At 58.6% G+C, this 23984-nt stretch overlaps 2 protein-coding genes across 8 annotated transcripts in view; both read right to left on the reverse strand.

The window, feature by feature from the left end:
• The window catches only part of FLT4 (fms related receptor tyrosine kinase 4), a 60016-nt gene extending 46620 nt beyond the window's left edge, over window positions 1–13396 (reverse strand). For all 6 annotated transcript variants that reach the window (XM_063349105.1, XM_063349104.1, XM_063349101.1 and 3 more), the window contains exon 1: window positions 13163–13396. In XM_063349105.1, coding sequence (XP_063205175.1) covers window positions 13163–13220 — 58 coding nt within the window. In that variant the 5' untranslated portion in view covers window positions 13221–13396. The remainder of the gene's footprint in view (window positions 1–13162) is intronic.
• A 4468-nt stretch (window positions 13397–17864) lies between these two features.
• Window positions 17865–23773, reverse strand: LOC134522121 (zinc-binding protein A33-like). 2 transcript variants are annotated; one of them, XM_063349425.1, is made up of 7 exons: window positions 23666–23773; window positions 22855–23129; window positions 22145–22240; window positions 20209–20442; window positions 19813–19832; window positions 18945–19060; window positions 17865–18852 (listed from the first exon to the last, which is right to left on the reverse strand). In XM_063349425.1, exons 2-7 carry the CDS (start codon window positions 23125–23127, stop codon window positions 18308–18310), a joined length of 1284 nt encoding a protein of 427 aa, XP_063205495.1. In that variant the 5' UTR covers window positions 23128–23129; window positions 23666–23773; the 3' UTR covers window positions 17865–18307. The 2 variants fall into 2 exon arrangements, with proteins under 2 accessions (XP_063205495.1, XP_063205496.1); XM_063349426.1 differs by having other exon boundaries at window positions 22855–23132; window positions 23666–23758.
• Window positions 23774–23984: the final 211 nt, after the last annotated feature.

Here is a 23984-nt window from a genome sequence, read left to right on the forward strand (position 1 = left end):
TTCCCAAAGAGAGGGATAAGCTCCCGGAGGACAAGTCACCACTGGCTCTTACACACAGTGATCCAGGTAAGGTATCCAGGTCTAGGAGTCTCTAAACCAGCCATTGCCAAAACAGAGCGAGTGAATCAGTGCAGGATCCCCCTGCCCACACCAGGGCATCGTCCCCTTTCCCGGAGCTCCAGCTGCCCACGCTGAGGCTGGTGACAGCCTGGGCAGAGCCAGGACCAGCTGCAGTGTCTGTGCTGGGGCTTCCACACACAGCACCAGGGCTTTGCTGCACGGACACAGATGAAGGGAAAAGCCTGAGACGCAGCAGAGATGAGACCCTCAGTTTGGACATCATTAACTACAGCTCCATCATAAGCCGTTCCCAGAGGCTCAAGTGAAGCTCCCGTCAAAGCAAGCCACTGATGTGCTGTTGGGGGAGACGGAGTTCAAGCTAAGCGAGGCCTCAGCATCCAGCTCTCACTGGGAGCTGAGGAGGCAGAGGCAGCTGACTGGGAAGTCAGACAGAGCCCGAGGGTCGGCACTGAGCACGGAGAGAAAAGGGCAGCGGCATTTGGAAAGAAAAAAAGCAAATCGCAGGTTTGCTTTTTCCTTGATGTGTGTGGGCTTAATTGCTGGCCTTTGAAGTTTAGCTCTTCCCAAGACTGTTGGCTTATGGACAGGCTGAGGAGGACACTGAAGACACCCCCATGCCCCGCTCAGGGCAGGTTTCCCCCATGCAAGCAAAGCCTGCAGACCCTGCCTGCCTCTCGCCCAGGCTGCTGCGGCCAGCCTGACCGTGCCGGGCTTTTTCAGGGGTCTGCAAGCCATGCAGCTGGACTCGGGGGCACCGTGCCAAGCGGAAAAGACCTGCTCCTCCATCTTCATGTCCCTGGAGTTTGCATCCAGATGTTTGCTACTTAGCTGTGAATTGAAATCAACTCAGAGCCCTCAAACCAAACAGCTGCCCTGGAGCTGGCAGTGCCTGTTCTCCGCTGCAGTACAACCCACCCTCAAGTTGATCTCCAGCTGCTGAGTGCCAGAGAAGCTGATGAACAGGGTAAGTGAGGAAAAAACAGTTTTGCAATTAGATGATTATCTTGGCCTCGTAAAACCTGGATTCAATTCCCCATCTGCTCCAGGCTCCCTGCGAGCCCATGCAGCCTCTTTGTATCTCCATCCCTGCCTGAGCCACAAAGGGGAGGGCAGCAGGAACTGGGCTGCTTTGCCTTGGAAAAAAAATAGTCAAGCAAGAAAGGAGGACTCCTTCTTCCTTCTAATGAAAGATAACAAGGAAGAAAGAAAACAGATTTATCCCAGAGCCAACGTGACATGAAAAACCTACATTAAATGAAGATGGGCCCAGAAAGTAGGAAGCACAAGCATAGTGCAGGAGGAATTTAAACTTCCTGATCATCAAAGCAGGGTTTCCAAGCATCGAGTATAATCTAAAAATAATAATAATTTAAAAAAAAAAAAAGCAAAGGGAAGAGTGATCACGGGCATGAGAGAGAGCTGCTGCCTGGGGAGCGGGAGAGCACGGACGCTCCTCCACGGCGCAGCTTCTCGCATGCACACCCGCACGTGCGCACCCGCGCGTCTGCACGGCCCCTTCTGCCGCCTCCGACGGGGTGGGCACAAGGGGAGGCAGGAAGATCACAGGCACAGGCTCTTCAAAAGAGAATTAGTCATCAGAGGTAGCGGCAGAGGAAGGAAACCTCAGGTACGAGGTCAGACGTGCGCAAGCAGACAGGGCTGCTGGAAGAGCTGGAAGCGCTTGCTGCAGATCTAAGAGCCCTCCTGGCATCCGCGCGAGCAGGACAAGAGAGGTGCAGTTCCCTGGGGTAAACACATCTACAGCAACATAGGAGATAAGAAATTTCAACCCTCCTGGAAAATACCGCACGGCTTGGCTTTCTGCCATCCTTGAAAGCAGCCGGAGCTGGCCAAACCCAGAGCCTTCCCTGATGTGGTTAATAAAAATCTTACGCTGCTCTCCGCAGGATCCCCAAGAGGGACGGGCTCTAGAGAGCACAGCAAAGCTTTCTCCCCACGCAGGGCTTTGCTGGGTTGCTCCTCACCCCTGGGTCAGCGATCCCATCTGCTCCCTGCTGGGCAAAGAGACTTGAAGATGGAGAGAGACCCGGGGCACTGGGAGGAAAGCTGGCCCTGTGGGGCTGCCCGGGGCATCCATGGCAAGTTACAAATGCACGCACTCTCGGTTTGTCTTGGCGCAGAGCTGTGACCGCAAGCCAGGACCCGCTGCAGCAGGAGATGATAATCATCATCTCCAAGAGCCAAAGTGTATCAGGGCACTCGCGTCACTTGAGATTAGCTGGCTGTTTAACATCTGCACAGATTTCTCTCTCCACCTCCACATAACACCCCTCACGCAGCTATGAAACTCATTTAATTCCCTTCCAAGAAAGGCTGAGTTGGAAATGTCACACTTTGTATATCATAGCACAATTCCTACGATGAAACACCCAGCCTAAATGGCAGTATCGGACTCTGGTGCTATTCGAAGGCCAGTGAGCTAAAACACCTTATGCTGCTTTTTAAAAATAGCTTACAAGAGGGTTACCAAGTTTCATAAACACCCAGTTACTCTCTTGTTAATACTCAGAAGTTGACTGTTGTTTTCCCGTTCAAAGGTGCTTCCCTTGCCACGCAGCTCAGCGGGGAGAGCACGCAAGCAGACGCAATGGGAAGGAAGCGTTTACACATGCTAATGACTTCCACCGAAGGAGCACAAGTACTGACGGGGAAATTGTGCTAAAAAGACAACACAACACTTCCTTGGCTGTCCCTATTGGGTCACCACTAGGTACTTGGTGCTTAGAGCCGTGGGTGAGGCTGGGGATGGCCTCCCCAGCCCCACGGGAAAGCCAAGGCATGAACGAAGGGAAGACGCTTTGGCTTAGGCTGCAAAAGCAGGAGAAGCTGTTTGGCAGCGGGGCTGTTTTGGCGCCACGCTGGACCAAGGGGCCAAGGACAGACACGGGCTTTTTCCCATTCCCAGCAATGTGGGCCCGGGGGCCAGAGCCCTTCAAGGTGCTGTTCAGGCCATTTCACCAAGCGCATCTCTCGTCATGCCAGCACAGGTTTCCTAAGTTCACATGGGGCCCTGTTTATTTTTCTTCTTCTTCTTTTTTTTTTTTGTTTTTTTTTTTTTAAATCTACTATTGTATTAAGAAGTGTTTTTCTTTTGGCAAAGGTTACTGCGGGGCCAACGCTGCGCGGAGTCTCCTGCCTTCCATCACTGCTATAACCTCTGAGCGGGAGCTTAGCCCAGCCAACACCGCTTATCTTCAATGAAGGCAGGTTTGTATTTCCACTGCCATATAAAAGAGAGATCCCGGCGCTCCCCCTCTCCCCCAGTGCATTCTTTGAAATGCCACCCAGGCCTTGTTATTGCTGGGAGGCTGGAGAGCCAGGGATTAACTGCCGCAGGCTGCATTAGGCTTTATTTGTCTAAGCAGCCAAGGGTGAGGAACGGCCATAAATATTGTGAAACGCCAAATGTTGTGGAGAGGCAACACTGGGCGATGCAGGCACCGCGGTGGTGGGCATCGCGTCTTGGGCTGGGCACAACGCTGGTGTGACCAATGTTGGAAAGGTTCCTGCCCTGTACAACACAGGAGGTTTGGGTGACATCAAAACCCATCCTCACGTGTTCAAACAGGGGACATCAAGCTACCTCCCATGCCTTCTGGTTGCCTCTGTTAGTCCCCGTAGCATGTGAGCAAGACCTACCTGACCAAATGGGAAAATGCCACCACAACACTGTCACCCAAGGGGACACATACCAGCATCTGAGCCTGTCTGCCCAGAGCGGGGCAGCAGGGGTTTGCTGTGACACTGTGGCTCCCCTTCGTTTGCGCACTGGGACGTGATGGCACAGGGAGGAGATGAAGAACAGGGTATGCCCCGATCCCATCCCAGCACCAGTGGGACTGCCAGAGCCAGCACTTACTGCCAGCAGCCCAGGACATGCTGAATCTGATAGTTTGGCACCAACCAACAAACCAAATGAGGAGGCATCAGGCCCAGATGCACGCTACATTACCTAAATTACTCTACAAAGGCATCGCTGGGTAACTGCAGGCAAGGGGGTTGCTTCCCCCATGTTTCCTTCCAGCACAAGGACCACGCACTGCCTGCCCAGACGCATGGAGAGTTTCTCGGTGCAAATGCATGCATCTCCTGCAGGAGCATCCCGCACCGCAGCCGGCCCCCACACTTTTGGGACGTGCCGTTAAACTTCTGCCCTTTGCTTCCCAAGGGCTGAGCGCTGCAGCATGACGAAGGGATGATGGCCACTTAGACCAAATTATGCCTCACTGGGGACTCTGCTCAGGCAGGGTCAAGCCAGCGCATGAGTGATGGATTTCTTCTCTGGGCACTGGATGCCGTCACCTCTGCTGGATGCGATTTTGCTTGCTGCCATCACTCTGAGCTGGCAGTTGCCAAATCTGAGTATAAACCACAATTCGTGCCCAACCTTCTTTCCTTAGTAAATATCAAGATTTACTGTCGTCCATGGAAACTATTGACTTGCCCCTCACTTTTGTCAGTATTTTTTTTTTTTTTAGGTCACTATATCTAACATCCATCTCAGCAGACAGCAGTATTTCAGAAATGGGGAAAACAAGTCACAGACAGAGAGCCAAGCCTGGAGCTTGTCACTGTCAGCACACGCGTGTGTGTCTGCGCAGACATGGACACGCTTCCCCCAGCCAACGGAGGACCTTCCATATGTGGGGAAAGCAATGGAGGGTTTTCCAGGCTCCATTACACAGCCCTGCACTTTTTGTAGCTTTTTGGGGTTAACATGGGAAACCAGTAAACCTTTTACAGACTTCCCTGCCGCATGAAGAGCCCATGTGCCTCCGTAGCTCAGAAAGATGATGGAGGACCCTAAAACCCTCCGTGGGTCTCGCGAACATGCAGACAGAGCTTTCACAAACCTGTGGAGCCATTGCCCAACTTGGGGAACTCGGTTGGACCCTGTGGGGTCTGCTGAGCCCTGTTAAGCCCTGCCAGTGGCCGAAATGGTGAACCCACTGCAGGATGGGTGCTTTGTGTCCCCAGAGAGGAAGGGGACGGTGACCCAGGCAGGGGGCCTGGCTGCCATGGGCGCTGCTCGCTGGCTAGCACCGGCCGCTCAGGAAAGCCATCATGAGCTTGCAAATTCTTTATAAGCTTCCCACGTGACACAATTACCCAGGGGCCAGATCCTGAAGCCGTTTCTTCTCTCTTTACTCAGACCAGTCTCCACTGAAGTCATTGAGGCATTGGCCTAAATACAACCAAAGGACTTCAGGATTTGGCCCAGTAATAAAAACTTCCTTCCTTTGTCTACTGCTCACTCCGCGTGATCCCACTACCTCCCGGCCTCCTCCTGGCCACGTCTCCCGAGACTGGGGCCATCAGTTGTTTTGGTTGATGCTGCTCTTTCGGTTTACCCTTCGCCAGACCGTGCCTGTCCCCTCGTGCGGCTGCAAACTGCCACAGTGGAGGGAGACGGGGTGGCTGGTGAGGAAGAAGGTGGATTGTGGGGTGAAATGCAAGCCAGCAGAGGGGCATCGACAGTCCCGGGCACACACATGCCTCCGGACACCATGCAGGCTGGGAGCAGTCTCAGCCATCGCCTGGGGACTTTCCCAAAGGCAATTCCTTCAACATCTCTTTGAGGATGGGATGGAGCGTCTCCAAAAAAAGCTTTTCTCCCCCACTTCTCCGGCTGACTGTAGAGCAAGCGCCTTAGGCTGTGCACTAGACTTCTACGTGAGGGGACAGGGTGAGATGCGTCCTGCCCAGGAAGGTGTAGCAGGAAGTTAACTCACCTCGCTGCAGTGGCGACTATGCATCACGCTAGGAAGTGACACCGTAAGAAACGTGCATGATTTTAAACAAATAACTTACGCTGTGAGTTTTCCTGCTTTTTCTCTCTCAGAATAGCCATGAGGATGCAAAGCCCTGGTATCCCCCATGGGTACCACATCCCCAACACGGTCATCTGAAATGTGCACCGAGGTTTGGGGCAGGAGCTCCTGCTTCCTTCCCACGTCCACCAGCTCTGCACACCCCTGTGGCACTGACAGAGCAATATATAAACACAAATACAGCAATTCCCTGTGCACCAGTCTCCCTGCCTCTGCTGCTTGATGACAGCAAGCAAACACAAAAGGAGTTTGAACTTAACTGAAGTGAGAAGCATTTGGTCCTGAGCTACCAGCAGAGCTCGATGACCTAAACCTCAATCCTGCAACTCAAGGATGCTCAGATAGGTGACCTGGGCATATAGTGGATTGCTCAGAGAGCACAGAAACAGCCCCTGTGAGCTCCTGCTGAGGTCTCCAGCCTTGCAGGAAGATTTTTAATATTGCTCAGCTGAAGCCGTCAGACACGCACCTTGGAGCGGGCAGCTCTAACCACCCCAGGGAACACGAAACTCTTCGAGCAGCAGAGGACTGGTGATGTCGGGGCTGCGAGGCTGTAGCGTGGCCTTTGCATCCCAACACAAAGCACAGCGCATTGCACAGGGTGACACTAAGTGTCCAATGTCCAGTCCAGTGGCGGGGGCTGCCTTGCTTAGGGCTTGCTCTTTAAAAAAATACAGTCTTGCTGTACATTCTGCCCTTTTTAAATACATTAATTGCCATGGAAACAATGCTCTTATTGGTATGGGAGCAGCCTGGTGGCCTCCACAGACACAAGATAAAAATCAATGGAGATATTGAAATACGGGCTGTATTTCAGGACCTTTTGTGGTTTTGGGGCTGGTCACCATGGGCACGTCCATGAGAATGGCTCAGACACTAGCAAGATGCCATCTTCTATGGAGAGAAGGCCAGGGACAATAAAACACGCAGTAACATCCCTTTTGCTGCATTTATCTGCTCGGTCAGACCATCCTTGTATGGAAGCTGGTCCCAGAACTCCTGAGGGTGCTCAGCTCCCAGCAGTGGCCAGAGCTGGGAGTAGCTCCTGCTGATGCGCCCCAGTCCCAGCTGCCCTTCACGTCCTCGTTGCCAGCAAGTGGAAAGCCTCACCTGGTCTCAGACCTTGGCAGGGCGGCTTTGCTCCATGCCTTCCCTCTCCCCATCCATGGCCCTTTCCACCAGCCCGGCTGCCTCACCATAAAGAAGGAAAAAAACACCAACATAATATGCACATGCCATCGCTTCTTGGCCTTGAGAGTCTTTTAAATGGCACTGAGGGGGTTTGTACACAAACCAGCACAAAGGGAAGGGCTGCCGGTGCTATTCCCTCCCTACTCGCAGCCGCCTCCAAAAAGCCGGTGCAAAGGGCAGCCCCGGCTGCCCGGCTCTCCCCTCCCGGTGAGGAGCAGAGCTGCCCCGTTCCCTGCCGTGCCGCCCATCATAAAGGGGTCCCTGAGCTGTTATCAGGCAGTGACAGTTTCCGCCATCAGATTCCTCCTGTCCGTCAGGAAAGCTAAATAAGGAACGTCGTTCAGGCGGCTGCAGGAAGAGGGGAAATGCAGGGACATCCGGCCCAGCTGCCAATTTTTCCTTTCCCATGAACCACCGCTGACCTCCGCCAAGGGAGAACCTGGACACCCAGCCTGGCATCGGCACTGCTCCTCTTCGCTTAACCCTTCCCCAGGGGGATGCCCCGGCCCCCGGAGCCTGCCCGGGCGGGCGGCCTTGCCATGCTGTGCAGTGTGGCCTCGATGGGGTGGCACACAGACACGGCGTCACCGGCGCTAGCACCGCAGACCGAGGCGGACGGACTCGGCGCACCGGCTGGCATTCACCCAGCCAACGGGAGCCACAGCCAGGAGAAGGCTTAACCCCTCCGCGCCTGCATGCGCGTGGGTGGCTACACCTCGCATGGCAGCAACGGGTCCCGAAAGCATCGTTGAGCTACTCTGATGGCTTCCCTCTTTGCATGCACTGAGACCCGGAGCAGGGTTGGGCTTTTTCCCTCGTTTTGCCCTCTACAACCGCACTGGGGTTTTCCAGGCTCTGCCGAGAGCTGTAACCAGCTCTGGACTGGCTGCTGCAAACAGGTAAAATCTTATCTCCTCTTTTCTCTCTGCTCACTCTGCTCATCAGTAATGGGGGATAAAGACCTGGAGGGTCTGCAGCCTACTCAGCCCTTTCTCCTGGTCCTTCCCGGGGACAGCCCTGGGGTCCTTGCTGCCTTTCACTGCACAGAAGCAGAGCAGGGGAGCCGCAGCCGCCTGGTTATTACGTGCTCAGAGGAGGGGAGACCAAAGCACTTAATCGGAGTATCTCTTGCCTTTCCCCACCACCCTGTTCTCTGTGTTTCCCCAGTTTGGAGGCTTTTCCTGACCCCCTGAACCGATCCTCCCTCAGCACATGATGTCCGTCCCACGGCACCTCCAGGTTTGGCCCGCAAAGCCTGCGCTGAAGATCCTCACCCTGGAAGGAGGGGGCAGAAACGCAGCAAGAAAAACAGTTCACACGTGGGAGAAGTTGTAAGGTGAAATACAAGTCACTGGCTGAAACCTGTTTCTGCTACCTCAGCAGGGAAACAACTCCAGGAGAGACTCCCCGTTTAATATCCTCAGATTATAAAACTCGGTGGGAGTTTCGCCACCGGCTGCGGCAGGGACAGGTTTTCACCCTCCTTCTGCTGAACTTGCACCTAGAGATGGAGCAATTTGCCCGCAGCCGCTCAACAAAACCAGCGGTCACGCTGGGCTCAAGGGCTCGTGCCTCCTCGCCGACTTGACCACAGGCCATCTCCACTTCCACTATTTTGCGTTAACAATGAGGCACCACAGATGGGCAATAATACTGTGTGCCGAAAACATCAGAACTATTTTGACCAGAGAGAAAAAGCCCCCCTGGGACCCGGCTAACCCTCTCTTTTAACAACGTGAAACAAGAAACAAAGGTCTGGGATAGCCAGAGGCAATAAAAACCCTGGAATTCATTTAACCAGTCACTAGATGCCAGTGCAGCTGCAGCAGTATTTCTTTTCCTAATGAAGGACAAAAGACAATTCCAGCTCTGGCCCAGGGCAAGGCTTAGCTCCGGCTTCCCCAGCAGACACTGGCGTGCATCGGGCGGTCACGGTCCCCCCCATGGCACCCAACTGGCGTGGGACCCTCTGGGGACCATGTGCCCAGCTCCCCGCTGCCCCTTGCCCAGGTGGAGATTTGCAGGAGCTCCCTGGGGCAGGTCAAGGTGAAACGTGGTGCTGGGCACCCCTGGCTCACAGTCCAGGGTGCAAAAGGGGACCTTCAGTTTTAACTAACCACCTGTGGACTTCTTCCTTGCAAGCCCACATATTTTTCTATGCACAATTGCTTTTGGGTCCAGGCAAACGTGTAACACTCCCAAGGCCCCGTGGTGACGACCTCCACTGCTGCATGGTGGCACGCAACAAGCCACCGGCCCCCTGCCACGCTCCTCATCCTCCCAGCATGGGAACCCGGCAGGAACTGCCTTCTCCAGGCAAGCTGTGATTTTGCAGCCCTCTGTTGCAATGCCCCAGCCCGTCTTTCCCAGCGGAAGATCCCTGCGAAGTTTAGTCATTCCTCACACGGAAACCACCACGGCCACTGCTCCTCCGGTCTGGCTCCCCACCCTCCATGGGCAGCGCAGCCTGTGGGGTCCGGCCATCACAGGGCTTTCTGCTTCTCCCCACACCTGCAGGAATTCCTCACCCACCCCCGCCCAGGATCCCCATCACCTCGGGCTTACTGCAGCTTTCTCCTTCCACTGCTTCCACTGGGTTTAAATACACAGCCCCCCCCAAACTGGGGGTGAGGGAGCCCCCCACCTTGCCCCCGTTGCCTGGGGCTGTTTCAGTCCAGCAGGCTGAATGCAAAGATGCCACGTTCAGTTGGGAACACCTCTGCTGCGCCAGCTTGAGTGGCTGCGGAGAAGGTGGGTGGGGTGGGTGCTATCTCCAGGGCTCACGTTGCCCCCCAAAGCTGCCAAGAGCCAGACAGACCCGGGGACCCATAAAGAGCCCCCTCCTGCTCAGCAGCCGCTCTGCAAAGCCACCTCCTGAGCACCACAGATGCACCACACACCACTGGAGAAACTGCTGCCTGGCCACGGCCCCCTCCTGCCGCCGTTCCCGTGGGATCCCGCTCTCCCTTTCCCTCCCCAGGAACTGCCCAGGGACGCCGGGAACAGCCTGTTCCCTCCTGGCCGACTGGGAGCACCTGCCCTTCCCACGCCTTCCCTGGAAAACACCGCACCAACACAGGGCCAAGAGACACCCCGGGGACAGCGATCCCACGTGGAGCACGCCCACGGGAGAGGGGCAGCAGGGAGGGGTGGGACATGCCAGAAGAAGCCCTCTCCCGCCTGGCCCACGCTGGCCGGGGGACATTGTGCTGCTGGGGGAGTGTCCCCTCGACCAGACGTCAAATTGAGCTCAGCGACAAACACCCTCATGGCTGTTTGTGCAGGCAGCGAGCCGCGGGCTCGCGTGCCCAAGCCAAGTCCCAGGGCGGTATTTACAGCCCGTTGATCCAACATTGTCCCTAAGCAGAGAGCGGGGCACAGGGGCCGTGGCTGCCCCCTCCCTGGCAGCCCCCGGGGACCACGGGCTGCATCCCTCCTGTCACCCACCTCCTCCTTGGAGGCCCTGGCTCTGCTTCATCACGAACAAGCGCTTGGGTTAAGCCAGAGCGGGGCTTGTGGTGCACTCGCAGGGCTTTTGCATGAAAGGGTGTTGCTGAAGTGGCCCGTGTTTATTACTCGCAATAAAGCAACTGCTTCAAATCCCAGCTGCGAAGGCGAATGTTGCTGCTGGCACGGTGAGCGTGGGGCTGTCCGAGCACCCGGCCGGGGAGCTCTGCGGGATCTTAGAGGAGGGCAGGCAGTGGCAGCCAACGTAATGGGCTCAGGTCCTACACAAGCAAGGGGCAGATGCTCTTGAAAGCGGGAAGCTGGAGTCCCCAACGGAATTATTTGGCTATGGGGTGGCCAGCGTTGCTCTGTGCCCAGAGCACGGTGGCTCAGGGGGCACACGCTCTCATCACCATCCTAAAGGGTTACTCCGAGATGCGCTGGGATGCTGGGGCCGAACCTCTGTCTGCTCCCCCCATCCCACCACCCGCAAAGGGCAGCTCCCCAACTCCTCTCCATCCTGGGACACAGGGAGAGAGAGCCTGTATGCTCTTACACACGGCATCCCCTCCTAGCACTGGCCTGTTTAACCAGGTACTGGGGTGCAGGAACAAGCAGGACACAGGACTCAAAGCCAGAACACACCTTTCATGATCCCGAGATTAATATTTCACCCTTCCCAGGTGGAACAGTCTCACACGCCCATCCCTGCTTCCAAGGGGAGCAAATATTCACACCCAGCTGGGATTATGGTTAACGAGGAATTTGTGGATCCTTTACACACTGACAAATTGGTCTCAGGTGGAATGGAAGAAGAGGCAGCAAATCCCCAGGGTATGGTCCCCGACTTGAGCTACGCATCATCCTTCATCGCTGCACTAATCAGGCAGAGCTGGAGAGCTTCAAAGCTCTGCGCAGCCCTGTGCTGATGAGGCCCACACATCACACCGCCGCGCTGGCCAGAGCCTCCCCGGCACCGCTCCCCGCACCTCCGGGAGATGAAAGAACCTGAGAACAGCTACACGATGCTTTACAAATTGCTAACAAGAGAGCTTTGAACAGCTGCAGCTCCTGCCGCGATGCCACCAGCAGCAGGTCCCCTTCTTTCCCCCTGAGCTCCAGCAGCCGGATGGGTCCTTCAGCCCCACGGCACCAGAGCCACCAGCAGCATTTTGGGCAGAGCAGGTTGACGGTGCTGCTGGCGGTGACCTGGCCGTACCGCACCTCTGCGGCCAGACCTGCAGCCCTCCGGTGAGCTCACTTCAACGATGGCAGCAAACGCTGCCGGTGACAGTGAGTCACTGAGCTAAGGCTACAGAAAATTCTATTTATGCTCCCAAAATTCATCTCCCCACGTTGCAAGCTTCCAGCGTTACTAACTTTCTGTCGGTCTCGCTCTGATCCGGGCTGTAAATGCTTTACCCGAGCAAGCAGGAGCTTCCCTGTGGGAAGCTGGTGGGGCTGGTGCCCCGTGCCCTCCGCCCTGGCAGTGCCCACCCAGTTCTGCTCTGCCCCACCGTCTCTGCTCTCTGGAAGGGCACTGCAGCCCCATCTCTGCCGTGGTCCCACATCCACCTGACCCAAGCCACGACCAGGGGGTTCAGCTCGCTGCCCAACAGCCTTTGGCCCCAGAAGTGCTATGGGAAGGAAAAAACATTTCACCAGGATCTACCTTGGGTGACTTCCCTGGTGGACCAGAGCTGCCAGCGACCGGCTGGGAGAGGCAGGATGGACGGCATTGCATTGACCACCGCCTCCGTGTGCCTTCCTCCCCAACGCGCTGCCCGGCGCTCACAAACTAATGACTCCGTGCATGAAAAAATAAATAAACAGAGCAGGGAGCCGGCCTCCAGGCTGCCCTGCCGGCCGGGCGCTTCCCCGCCCAGAGAAATCCCTCCTGCAAGAGTCCGATGTGGATTCTCCCCGCTTGCAGCGAGACCCCCCCGGGGCACGGGCACAGCGTGGGCTCACCCACGGCCCCGGACCCCGCAGGGACGGCAGCAGGGTCCTCCCGTCCCGTCCCCCCGCTGCGGGGACACTGTCACAGCCGTCGGGGACACCGGGCGGGTACCGCGGCGCGTCCCCGTCAGGGATGGGGGATCCCGGGACAGGTTGTGTCTGGGCTGGGTGACTGCGGGGCGGCCTGTGTCGGTCCCCGTCGGGGATGAGGGACCCCGGGGCAGGCTGCCTTGGAGATGGGGACCCCACGACGGGCTGTGTCGGTCCTCGTCGGGGCTGGAGACGTCGGGGTGGGCTGTGTCGGGGCTGGGAGACCCCCCGAGGGGTTTTGTTGGTCCCCGTCGGGGAAGGGGGACCCCGGGGAAGGCCGTGTCGCGGCTGCGGGACCCTGGGGCGAGCAGCGCCGGTCCCCGTCGGGGAAGGGGGCTCCCGGGGCGGGCAGCGCCGGGGCACGGCACATCCCCGTCCGGGATGGAGGACGCCGCGGCAGGCAGTGCGGGTCCCTGCGGGGTCTGGGGGACATACGGGCGGGCAGCGCCGGGTCCCGTCCCGTCCCGCCGGGGCAGCCCCCATCCCCGGCGCTGCCGCAGGTGCGGGGCGGGCGGCGGAGCGGGCAGCCCCGCGTCTCTCACCTGCCTCCGAGACAATGCCGAGCCAGAGCCAGAGGGGCAGCGTGTAAACTCTCTTCATCTCCGGGGCTGCGGGCAGGTCCGTGCGGGGCGATGCGGAGCGGTGCGGAGCGCCCCGCGCACCGAGCTCTGCTCCCGCCGCGCCCCAGCTGCGGCAACGCGCGGCGGCGGCGGGCGGGGAGCACCGGGGGCCGCTTCCTTTTCCTCCGCCCGCCCGGGCCGCCCGCCGCCCTCCGCCGAGCCCGCGGGGCGCCGGGCGGGCGGCGGGGCGGGCCGGGGCGGGGCGGGCGGGCGGTGCGAGGCGGGGGTCGAGGGGGGGGGGCTCCACCTGCGGCTGCGGGCACCGGCCGGGTGTCTGCACCCCCCGCACCGGCGTGGGTGTCCCGCGGGTGAGCGGGTGCGTGTCCCGCTGGTGGGTGCGGGGGTGTGGGCGTCCCCCCGCAGCTGGGTGTAAGTGTGTCCCGCACCTGCGTGCCTGGGGGTGCATCACCCCTGTGCCCGCCCCCTCCCCGGACACACGAGCACCCCCACAGCTGTGCGCATATATGTGGAAACACCCCTGTGCATCCCACCCGCATCCGTGTGCGGGTGCACCACCTGTGTGCAAATGCCCTCACATCTCCTTCTGGTGCGCAGCCGGGTGCTCGTCCCGGCCTCTCGGACCAGAGGGAATGGACACAGTGTGGACACGATTCCCTCGCACACCGGTGTGCGCACACTTCACGCGAACAAACACATCTCGCATCTGCCTGCACACACACCTTCACGCCCGCATGCACCCCCGCCAAAGCCCACCCCTCACACCTGTGTGCGCACTGTCCTGCACCCCCCCCCCCGAGCCCCCACTCCTCCTGCACCCCCCCCCCAGGGGCACACAAAGATGCACGTGCACTTTCATGCAGCTGTGTGCACACAGTCGCACCCCTACCCTTTTGGGGGTGCACTAGGGGCCCCCACTCACGCTGACCATCCATGCACACTGCCAGCAGCATGGGGCAGCCGTGTTGCCCCCCAGCACCGTTACATGTGGCACACGCACCCCTCTCTGGAGGGTGTTCAACAAAACCCATGCACACGACCGTGGCGTTGGCAGCAGGATGGTGACGGTGCCACTCCACGCGTGCCAGCAGCACTGCCCCCACACCGCTGCCACTGCCAGCGACAGCAGCTCCGGCTCGGTGCGAACCAGCTGCGAACACGCTGGGGATGGAGGCGATGGCAGGGCTTCGGGAGCGCGGCGGCATGGCGGGCACAGCCTGTGCACCCAACGAGCGCTGAAATTACCACAGCCCTGGAGGGTTATTAATTATGCACGCTTACAGACAGCGAAGAAAGAGCCTGAATGAGAACCATGTGCTCATGGCTTCGAAAAGCCATGAAAACTTCTTGTGTGCTCAACTGCTCTTTTTGCCAAATCCGTGGAAGAAATCACTCTGTCCCTCCCCTGGAGCCATCAGAGGGGCTCCAAGCCACAGAATTTATTTTACCCAACTCCCCCTGGCCCAATTAGTGAGTTTTAAACCCTGAGAGCGCCAGCTGCATTGCTCTTCAGCACACTCATCTTGGACCATGTCCCTCCTGGATCCCAAAGGAACAGAAAGTGATGGTGTCCCTCCATCCCAGGAGGGTGCTCAACCCCTGGAACCTTCTGGAGCAAGATTTTTAAAACTTGCCGTGTTGATGGGGTGATGGGGCCGAGCTGGGGACCACACAGAGGTGCAGCGCTGCCCACTGCCGCAGGGAGAAGAGCTGAGATTGCGGGATCAGACCCCTCTCCAGTGCCAGGTGCCATGACCAGAGATGGGGCAGCCATGGGGCTCCCCACCACGGCAGCGTACCCACGCTGGGGACCACTGTGAGCATCAGGGGTCATCGATCTTGCACCTGAGATGAGCAGCGAGGTGGTGAGGTGCAGACAGTGACGGAGGGATAAATCACATCGCACCGCTGAGATGCTGGACAAAACGCACGGCCCAAGGGCTGCCTGGAGAGGCTGAGTGCGAGAAGAGCAAAGGGCCTGACCTAGGGATTCTCTGGCACCCCAAAAATCAAGGGATTTTGGCACCCTCCAAGGGGTTTAGCAGTCCAAATGTGGGGCTGTGCAGGCGGTGGTGGCCAGGACCAGCCCGTCCATGCTGCCATCTAACGGCGGGACGCCGGGGAGGGCTCGCCCCGCAATGACGGGGAATTTTCCATCACAAACACAGGGTGACTGTGGGACCGAAGGGACCTTTCCATTGTTGCCACCCTGGGAAACAAAAGGTTCTTATTTTAAAATCTTGTCCCCCTTCCAGCACGTGGGGGGACCCGAGGAAGCAAAGGCTTCCCCAAAGCACAGGACAAAGATAAACACATCGCAGCGGGGGCCAGGAGCTGCCGGACACTACCCAGCCCCAGGCACGGCTGTGGGAAAGGCACCCTGGGGTGGCTCTGAGGACACCCAGGGACAATACAACAACGTAACCTGCAGGAAAATCCAGCCTGGATCTGGGGACAGTGGCGAGATCCAGCCCTGGCAGGGGCTGAGTCCGGATGCTGGAGCAGAGAAGAGTCCCCACTCTCCATCCCAGTCCCCTCCTGCCTGAACCCAGGGCCAGGCCCAGTCGGTCACTGCATTCACACTGTACCTGTGGTTTCTACTCTGCATTTTGTCAGTGAAATGCATTTTTCAGACAGCATTTAGCGGCAGGCAGTGTTTCCTCGCTGGGCTAACGCTGCACGTACGGCAGCTCAGAGCAGTGTTTTCCCCGCACGTCGGAGCTGCCGTACGTGGTGTGTGCGGGGCAGGGGCTCTGCCTGCCCCAGCCTTCCTGCCGGAGCCCTTCCCCGACAGCAGGAAAGTAAAACTGCAGCAGACCAGGACATAATGCCCCAAAACGTGGCTCTGCCTGGGAGCGGCACGCCGCAGCCACCGCAGGCAGGAGGAGAAGGAGGAAGGACGTGCTTCTTTGGGAGCCTGCTCAGCTCAGGGATTTGGGACAAGCAGGTTTCGCTGCTCTCCAGCTCTGCCTTTGGCAAAGGGAAGGTGTAGGAGGTGGCAGCGATGGCACTGGCACACGTCGCAGCGAGATGCTCGCAGCCCGTGCCGTCGCACCGGCCCACGCGGCAGCGGTGGGCAACGGGAGATGGCAGCCGCCGAAGCCCGGCTGCGCTCGCCGCCTGGCAGATCCGCTCCCTCTCACACTTCGGGGACGGCTGCCTGCTGCTGTGCCCAGCCTTACCCGCCTGCGGTTTCAGGGCAGGTCCGGTGGGGGGCGATGGGTTTCAGCCCCCCCAGCCGCAGCTCTCTGCTCCTCTCAAACCAGCCTCACCTTCCCGCGGAGGCTCCCAGCCCTCGGAGGGGGGACGGCAGCCCCGCTCACAGCAGCATTTCCAAGCCGACAGCTCTTTCTTCTCCACTCTTACTTCAGCTGAGGCTGGGGGGCAGCGAGAGGACGAGGCAGGAGCCGGGAGAGGAGGCTGAGTCCAGCCTGGGGGCAGAGCTCACTGGTCTGGGGACTGAGAGGAAGGAGAAACCCCCAACATCTCCTCCAAGCACACCTGACCCCCAGGTAAAGCTCCACAGGACAATGGCTTCCCAATAACTGGCTTCCCTCTGTGCCCACCTCCACTCCATGCCCGCAGAGCCACGGGCTGCTCGGTGCTCCTGCACAGGGGGGCACGTCTGCCTGTGTCTCGCATGGGTCATTGTCACCTCCAGTGGAGCACAGTCTTCTCTTGCCCCGGCACAGGCATTAGGCACCCCCAAAAGCAGGTGCTGCAGCAGAGCCCAGCCCTGGCACACCGCCGCGGTGGTGCACGGGAAGGGGGAACATCCCTCGTGGCACTGTGGGAGGACAGGGCCCCCTGTCCTGTCCCCACTGGGCAGGGGGGCGACCAGTGGAGGACTTGCTTTGACAAGTGTCCCTGTGCCCAGCTGCAGGAGCTGGAAAGCCCTCGGTGCCTGGCCCTTCCACCAGCACAGAAAGCTGAGCCTCTGCAGAGGAGGAATGTGCAGGCTCCAGCCAGCACCGGGGGCTACGCAGGGTGGGGGGAGCTGCGGCCCCTGCTTTGACCCTTACAGTGGACATCAGGGGGATAAACATGACAATTCCACCCACCCCAAGGACTCCCATCCTTCCTCCCACCAGCCAGACTTGGACCCACCAAAGCACCTCCTGCCTCCAGTCGACTCCGCTGACTTGTGAGCGAGGTGAGGACACGGCCAGCACAAACTGCAGCAGCCAAATCCACTCATCTTGCCCCCCAGGAGCCCCAGGCCACCCTCCCAGTGGGGCCATATGGGGCTGATGGGCAAAGAGCTGTGCTGGGAGCACCTGCTCCCTGCAGCGAAGGCTGCTGGGGCCGTTGTGAAGTTGGGCTGAAATGGGACTTGGTATTTTTCACGTATACAAATGCTTAAGACCCAGCCAGGCCAGAGGAGGTCAAATCTTAGAATCCAGGAGCCCACGGCCAGGGCTGGGCTCAGACAAACCTCCCTACCCCACGGGGCTGCCAAACCCCCACCTCCTGGGGTGGAAAGGGCAGAGGGAGAGCGGAGGCTTTCGTGCCTCCCGTGTTGCCGGCGGAGGGAAGGAGCCTGGGCTGGAGCAGGGGCCAGGTGGCCGCTCTGTGCCGCCCGGCTGTGCTACACCCCAGTGCAGTAGACACCGCCCTCTCCTCCCAGCACACAAACCACGACCAGGTCCAGCAGGGAGCGGTCTTTCTAATGAGCTTTAATAGTGATTGCGTACAAGGGAGCCAGCGCCGCAGTCCCAGGGCTGCAGTGGGTCCCATGGCGTGCACCGAGCTCCCTCTGCCGCCGGCCCGGAGCCCTTCCCCATGAAGCTCTTCGAGCAGATGAAGCCCACGGCTGGGACGCAGGGCTGAGCGTCAAGAGGCACCTGATGGTGCTCCGGGCCCACTGCCCTCCTCCACAGGGTTTATGGGTGGCAGCATGAAGAAACAGGAGGTGCAAGGAGCCTACAGCCACCTCCACTGCAGCCCTGGGGCTGCCGTTACTGAACTGTGCAAAAACCAAAACAGCCCCTCCAACACCCACCAGGTCCGTGTGTGCAGAACTGGCCTCCAGCATGGCCCCAGGCAGCCAGCTGGCAGAGACAAGGAGCCAGGCTGGTGTCCCCAAAGCACCCTGCTCCTCCTCGTCCCTCACAGGGCCAGGTGGCAGAGGCGCATGGGTTCTATGTTGTCCCTCCCGTCGCTGAAGCAGGTGCTGAAGAAGGGACAGTATTTCTCTGCAGAGACCTGGTGGAAGGTGAAGAGGTGGGACATGTTCCCAGCATCGAAGAAGGTGACGGTGCCCTCCTGGCAGTCCAGGAAGACCCCCACTTTCCGGAGGGGCCGACGGGGAGTCAGGCGCACCCAGGGGGTGGCAGTGGCCCAGTACTCCGTCCTGTTCCGCAGGCGAAGCGTCCAGTAGCCATTCTCTGGGCACAGCTTGACCTTCACCGCCCGGTCCACAGCCTCGGCGGCCACCCCCAAGTCCCACTTTGTTTTGCTGCCCACCCAGACCTCCCAGTAGTGCCGGCCACTGTCAAAGGTCTGTGAGCTCAGGACATTGACGCACTGACGGAAGCGCCGGGGGCTGCTGGGGACGGGCTGGGCTCGATTCCCCTCTGTCACCGCTGTCAGGTCTCTGGAGAAGACCAGGTTGGGGTGAGCTGACTCAGGGTCGAAGGTGAGCGGGGCAGGAGCTGTGGAGACATTGAGCATGGCATTTTACTGGTTGCATATTCCCCTCTGCGGAGCATCCACGCACATCCATCCTTCACCCCAATCCGCTCACCAGGGCAGATGGAGCGCAGCATCCGTCTCCAGAAGATGTACTGCAAGGGGCCGCTGTGGCTGTCCCTGTAGTGCTCCAGGTTGAAGGCAGGCTGGGTCTCAATGCGCACCGAGGGCCTGGGGCAGAGGGAGCACCAGTCAACCCCTCTGCCACGCCGTTAGTGAGGCGTGTGGGAAGAGTGTGGTCAGGACTACAGCACGCTACCGCACGTGACGGATTTGGTAAAGATGGGACACAAACCTCCCCGGCAGCTGCTCGCTCCCCCTAGCACGGCACGTGGCTCAGGGCACAGGGGCTGTGGACCGAGGCAGATCCGGCAGCTCCGCTCATGGAGCGGCGACTCCCGGCAGACCAGCATGCCCAAGCAGGACTCCTGCATGGGTGAACAGGCCAGGCCTGTGGAGCCGGGCTGCATCCCACTACAGAGGGATGGTGGGGACAGGGATGTGCTCCCCTATGGCAGTTCTGGCCCTCAGCTACTCGCAGTCTCAGACAGACCTGCACCTTGGGGTCAGTTTTGCAGCCCCGGGAGTTGTAAGAAGCTAAAAATGGGCAGGGGGAAGCCAAAGTGTTCAAAGGCATCAGCCTTGCTCCTGCCTGCAGCGTGCATGGCTCTTGTACCCATTCCAAACCAGCACGTCTCCTCCACGCGCTCTTCCAGCCCATCCGTCTCAACACGCACGCTCCCTGGGGAGAGCATCCAACATGTGCTGGGGATGAGCCACCACACAGCACAGCACCAGTAGCTCGCTGAGCAATTTGTGATGCTTTAAAAACTTGAGATAAGATCCCTCCCCATGTGGTCCCAGCCAGGGACAGAGATAAGCTCCCGAAAAGGGAATCGGCTTCTTTCATGCCAGACACGTACCTGATATCCAGGCTCTCCACCTGCAGCCAAGAGCAGAGAGAATTAACAGTCACTGTCTGTAATTCATGCAGCTGCACAAAATAAGCTCCCTGTCCTGCCTCCTGCTGTCATGAAGCACAGAGAGAGGAAACCAACCCGCCAGGACCCCGACCCTGGGGGAAAATGCCTGGGCACTGCAGCCAAGGCAATTTCACGGGGGTGACAGAAAAGGAGGAAGGCTCCTGAGACCCACCACATTGGAAAGATCACCATATCCCTTGTGGCTAAAGCCTCCAGACTCCAAGGGAATGGGTAGATAATCCACAGGGATGGCAGTGACAGTCTGGTGCTCTCCCCCACCCCAAATTCAGATCCTGACTCCTCATCCTTCTGCCAGGGTCGGCCAAGCACACTCACCTCCAGCAGTGACACTTCTTCCACCTTGCTCAGGGTCTGCTCTATGCGCTCTATGTCCCTCTGCAGCACCGACACCCCCTCCTCCAGCTGGTGGATGTCCCCGTGCAGGCGTGTCAGGGACTGCTCTTCCTTTTCGCCCAGCTCTACCAGCACAGCTCTCTCCTCCTCCTCCAGGATCTGATGAAGGCGGGCAAACTCTGCGCGGATCTTGATGTTCAGCTCCCCGGACACCTTCTGAGCAGAGGGAGAATGCAGGAGATGAGTGTGACAGCACAACCACACAAGCAGGTGCACAGGATGGCTGGGCTCGTTACTCTGCTTACAGAGTTCAGGAAATTCAAGGGTCTCAGACATACCCACGACTTTTTGGCGGGAGAACATGACACAAGGACAACTTCTAAGACTGCAAAGACAAAGGGGAAGGAAAAAAAACAAAAGAAAAAAAAAAGAAAAAAGCTCTACCGATGTCTCGGTCACCTTAACTAGAAATCCTTGCACACAGCCACAGTGGGAGCCCACAGACCTCTCCCACACCACCAGGAATTTGCTTGTGTGCACAACTGGAGCTCTTTCGCTTTTCTGGAGCTGCAGACTCAGCTGTTCAGGTTAGTTAGGATTTATTTCACATCGTGCCAGACCCTGGGCAGAACCACCTGATACCGGTAACTTGCTCTTTTTCTCTGATGTCTCCATCTCTCAGGGCTCCTGTTTGCATGGGAGATGGGGGAGCTGCACAAACTAATCTCTGTAGTCAAGGCTGATAAAATCCCATTCAGCTCTTTTCAGATGTTATTTTTTTTCCAGTTGTTTAGTCGGCCAGCCAACCTTGTGGTGCTCTCACTGCCTTCCTGCCTGTTTACAAGAGACAGCCAATGACTTTATTTACCCAGTCTTTAAGCTTTTAACCTCTAAGTGCAACCTTAGCCCTCATTATTTCTTGAGGAGTGCTTCCTGAAATGCACATCCCTTTCTACCAGCAGGAAACGCATCTCCCCCAGAGCACATCTGCAGCTTCACCAGCCGGTCCAGCATCCAGCCCCACTTTGCTCTAGCAGGTGCTTGTGCTGACACACCAGAACTGCAGAAGACATCCATGGCCTCCCCGTTCGGGCCAGCAATTTGCTTCTTTACTCTTGAAACACCTCTTAGTCAGCTCTTCCACTGCAACAGGACAACAGCCGCATGTGCTTCTTTGATAACGCTTTGTTAACCTCAAAGGTCTATTACAAATCTGGCGGCGGGATAGAGGTGTGAAACAGTGCAGGCAGGGGGATCAGAGACTCCTGTCGGAAGACAGTCTCCCATCAGTTTTATCTCACCTCTGAACTACTTCAGTTTTCCTTACACTCTCCTTCTTTGGCTTTTAATATTTTTATGCCACTCAAGAAGGAAGCAGTCAGCCTGTGGCTGTTCTTGCTTCATTGATCAGCGACAAGTAGGCAGCCTGGTGCCACTTGAGCCCGGAGACAGCACTCAGGCTCCTCACATTGTCTCAGAACTTCACAGGGAATCCAAACACAGTCCTGGTGACAAGGCCACCGCTCTGCAGCACCAGCACCATTGCTGACCCAGCTCCTTCCGCTTTGCTGTCACCCCTTTGGACACACGAGAGGATTTCAGAGCTTCCAAGAATTAACCCTCTCCCAAAGCTGCTCATCCGACAGCTCTCACCACTCACAGTCTTGGCTCCACTGCACCAATGGACCTTGTAAATGCTGCATTAACAAGTGTTTAATGTCTCTTCCCAAAGCCTCCACTGACTATTCAGTAGTGGTGGGCTCTGGCCTACGTGGGGTGAGTTTGTTCAGATCCCTACATAGTTATTCATCTAGATTTTTAAAGGAAGCTGAGCTAAATCTCAGCTGAAGTGATACACAGATCCTCTATGAACGTTAAACCTGAGGCTGTACAAAAAGCAGCTATCACAGGGCATTACCGTCAGGCCACAGATATTTTCCTGTGTCGCATGCTTCCTCTGCAAGAAGTTCTCCATCTCCTTCTGACGAGCTTGCAAAGCATCTTCCAGGTGCTTCTGTAGGAAGGAGGAAAAGAAGGTGAGGAGACCATTTCACTCCTCTGCTGTGATTCAGGAGCAATCCCAGCTCCTGAGGCCAGCATTAGGGAGAGGCTGCAACAAGATTTCTTACAAAGGCAGCTGGAGAAGAAAGCAACAGATGCACAGACTTGAGAACTACACATGTGTGCACATAATGAAACAAATTTATTTTTAAGACTGGGAGCTTCATCCTGGGATATTGGTTTGCAGAAGGTTTAAACCCCACGTGCTGTGAACTGACTTGTGCAGGGACTGACTCCACGAGCAGCACACCCAGCACAAGCAGCCCTCACACCCCTTGCTGCGTGTTCCCTACGCCAGAAACAACCAGGCTGTGATGGAAGTTGGACATGGCAGTGAGGGAGAGAAATGCAAGAAAAGAAGTGTCCAAAAGACAGCTGGAAGGAAACAAAGGGAATGAGTAAGGAAGAGACACAGATGTCACTGCACTCGGGTCAGGTGAGGCACACACAGGGCTCCCTGGTGGGGGAACCGACTGCGGGAGGAGGGGGTGGCGGGCTTGCCTTGGCCGCACGGGGCTCTCGCAGCTCTCGGACTCTTCCTTCCTTAGCCAGGCAGAAGCCACTCACCTGCATCTTGTACTGGTGCTCTGCAGAGCTACAGCGCCGCACCTTCTCCACCAGCCCCGACAGCAGGTAGTGGGTGCGGAAAGCCCGGCTGGGGAACTCTTGGCGGCACTGGGGGCAGGAGGGGACGCGGGTGCTGCTCTCCCAGTAGCCCTGGATGCAGGCCTTGCAGAAGTGGTGCATGCAGTCCAGCATGACGGGCTCGCTGAAGAGGTCGCAGCAGATGACACATGTCAGCTCCTCCCACAGGCTCCGCTCCTGGCTCCTGCTCGCCATCCCTGCTGGCACACAGGCCCCAAACTGAGCTTCCTGCAGCCACCATCCCCAGATCCCTGTCCCTCTGGGCTAGCGCAGAGCTCTGCCCCCCCTCACGCTGAGCTCTGCTGGCTGCTCTGGGGCAGGGTTTGGTTACCAGACCTCGGGCAGGAGGCACAGGACCCGCCCGGGTGTATCCAGCCCTGGAAAGCCCCAAACGGTGGGAGTTACCGTGAAGCCCCAGCCGAGGGTCAGCCCCTTTGCAGAATAACAACTTTCCGTTTCCAATTATTTCAGCAAAACCACCCGCGGGGCCCACCAGGGACGGGCCGTGTGCCCTCACGGGGCCCCAGGGAAGGGCCGGCCTGGCTCAGAGACAGCAAGCAGCCGCCCCACAGCCCGGTGGCCCCGTGTGCTCCGGCCCCCCTGCTGCGAGGGACACCCCCCCCCCCCGGCTCGGGGCCGCCCCGGGGCTCAGCCTTGGAGCGAGCACCCCAGCCCACGCTCTCTACCCCCCGGGACACAACCCCGACCTCCCCCGCCATCCCGGGGCACCCACCGGGCTCCCGGCCCCTCCGCGTCCCGCCGACGGCCCACCAGCAGCAGCGCCGCCACCGCGCAGCTTCCTGCCGCCCGACTCACCGCCTCCGCCCCGCCCCTCCCGGCGGACTGACGCCCGCCTCGACCAATCGCCGCGCGGAAGCCGCCCCGCCCGTCCGCTCATTGGATGAGCGCCGCGGCCGTGAGGGAGCGGTGGGCGGGGCTTCGGCATGTGACGTGCGTCAGGTGCGGGCGGGCCCGGGGCGGCTGCCGGGGCCTCGCGAGCCGGCCGCGGGAGGGCGCGTGCCGCCCCGCCCCGCCCCGCCCCGCCCCGCCCG

This window comes from Chroicocephalus ridibundus, chromosome 11, assembly GCF_963924245.1.
Source record: "Chroicocephalus ridibundus chromosome 11, bChrRid1.1, whole genome shotgun sequence".
NCBI classification, from domain to species: Eukaryota; Metazoa; Chordata; class Aves; order Charadriiformes; family Laridae; genus Chroicocephalus; species Chroicocephalus ridibundus.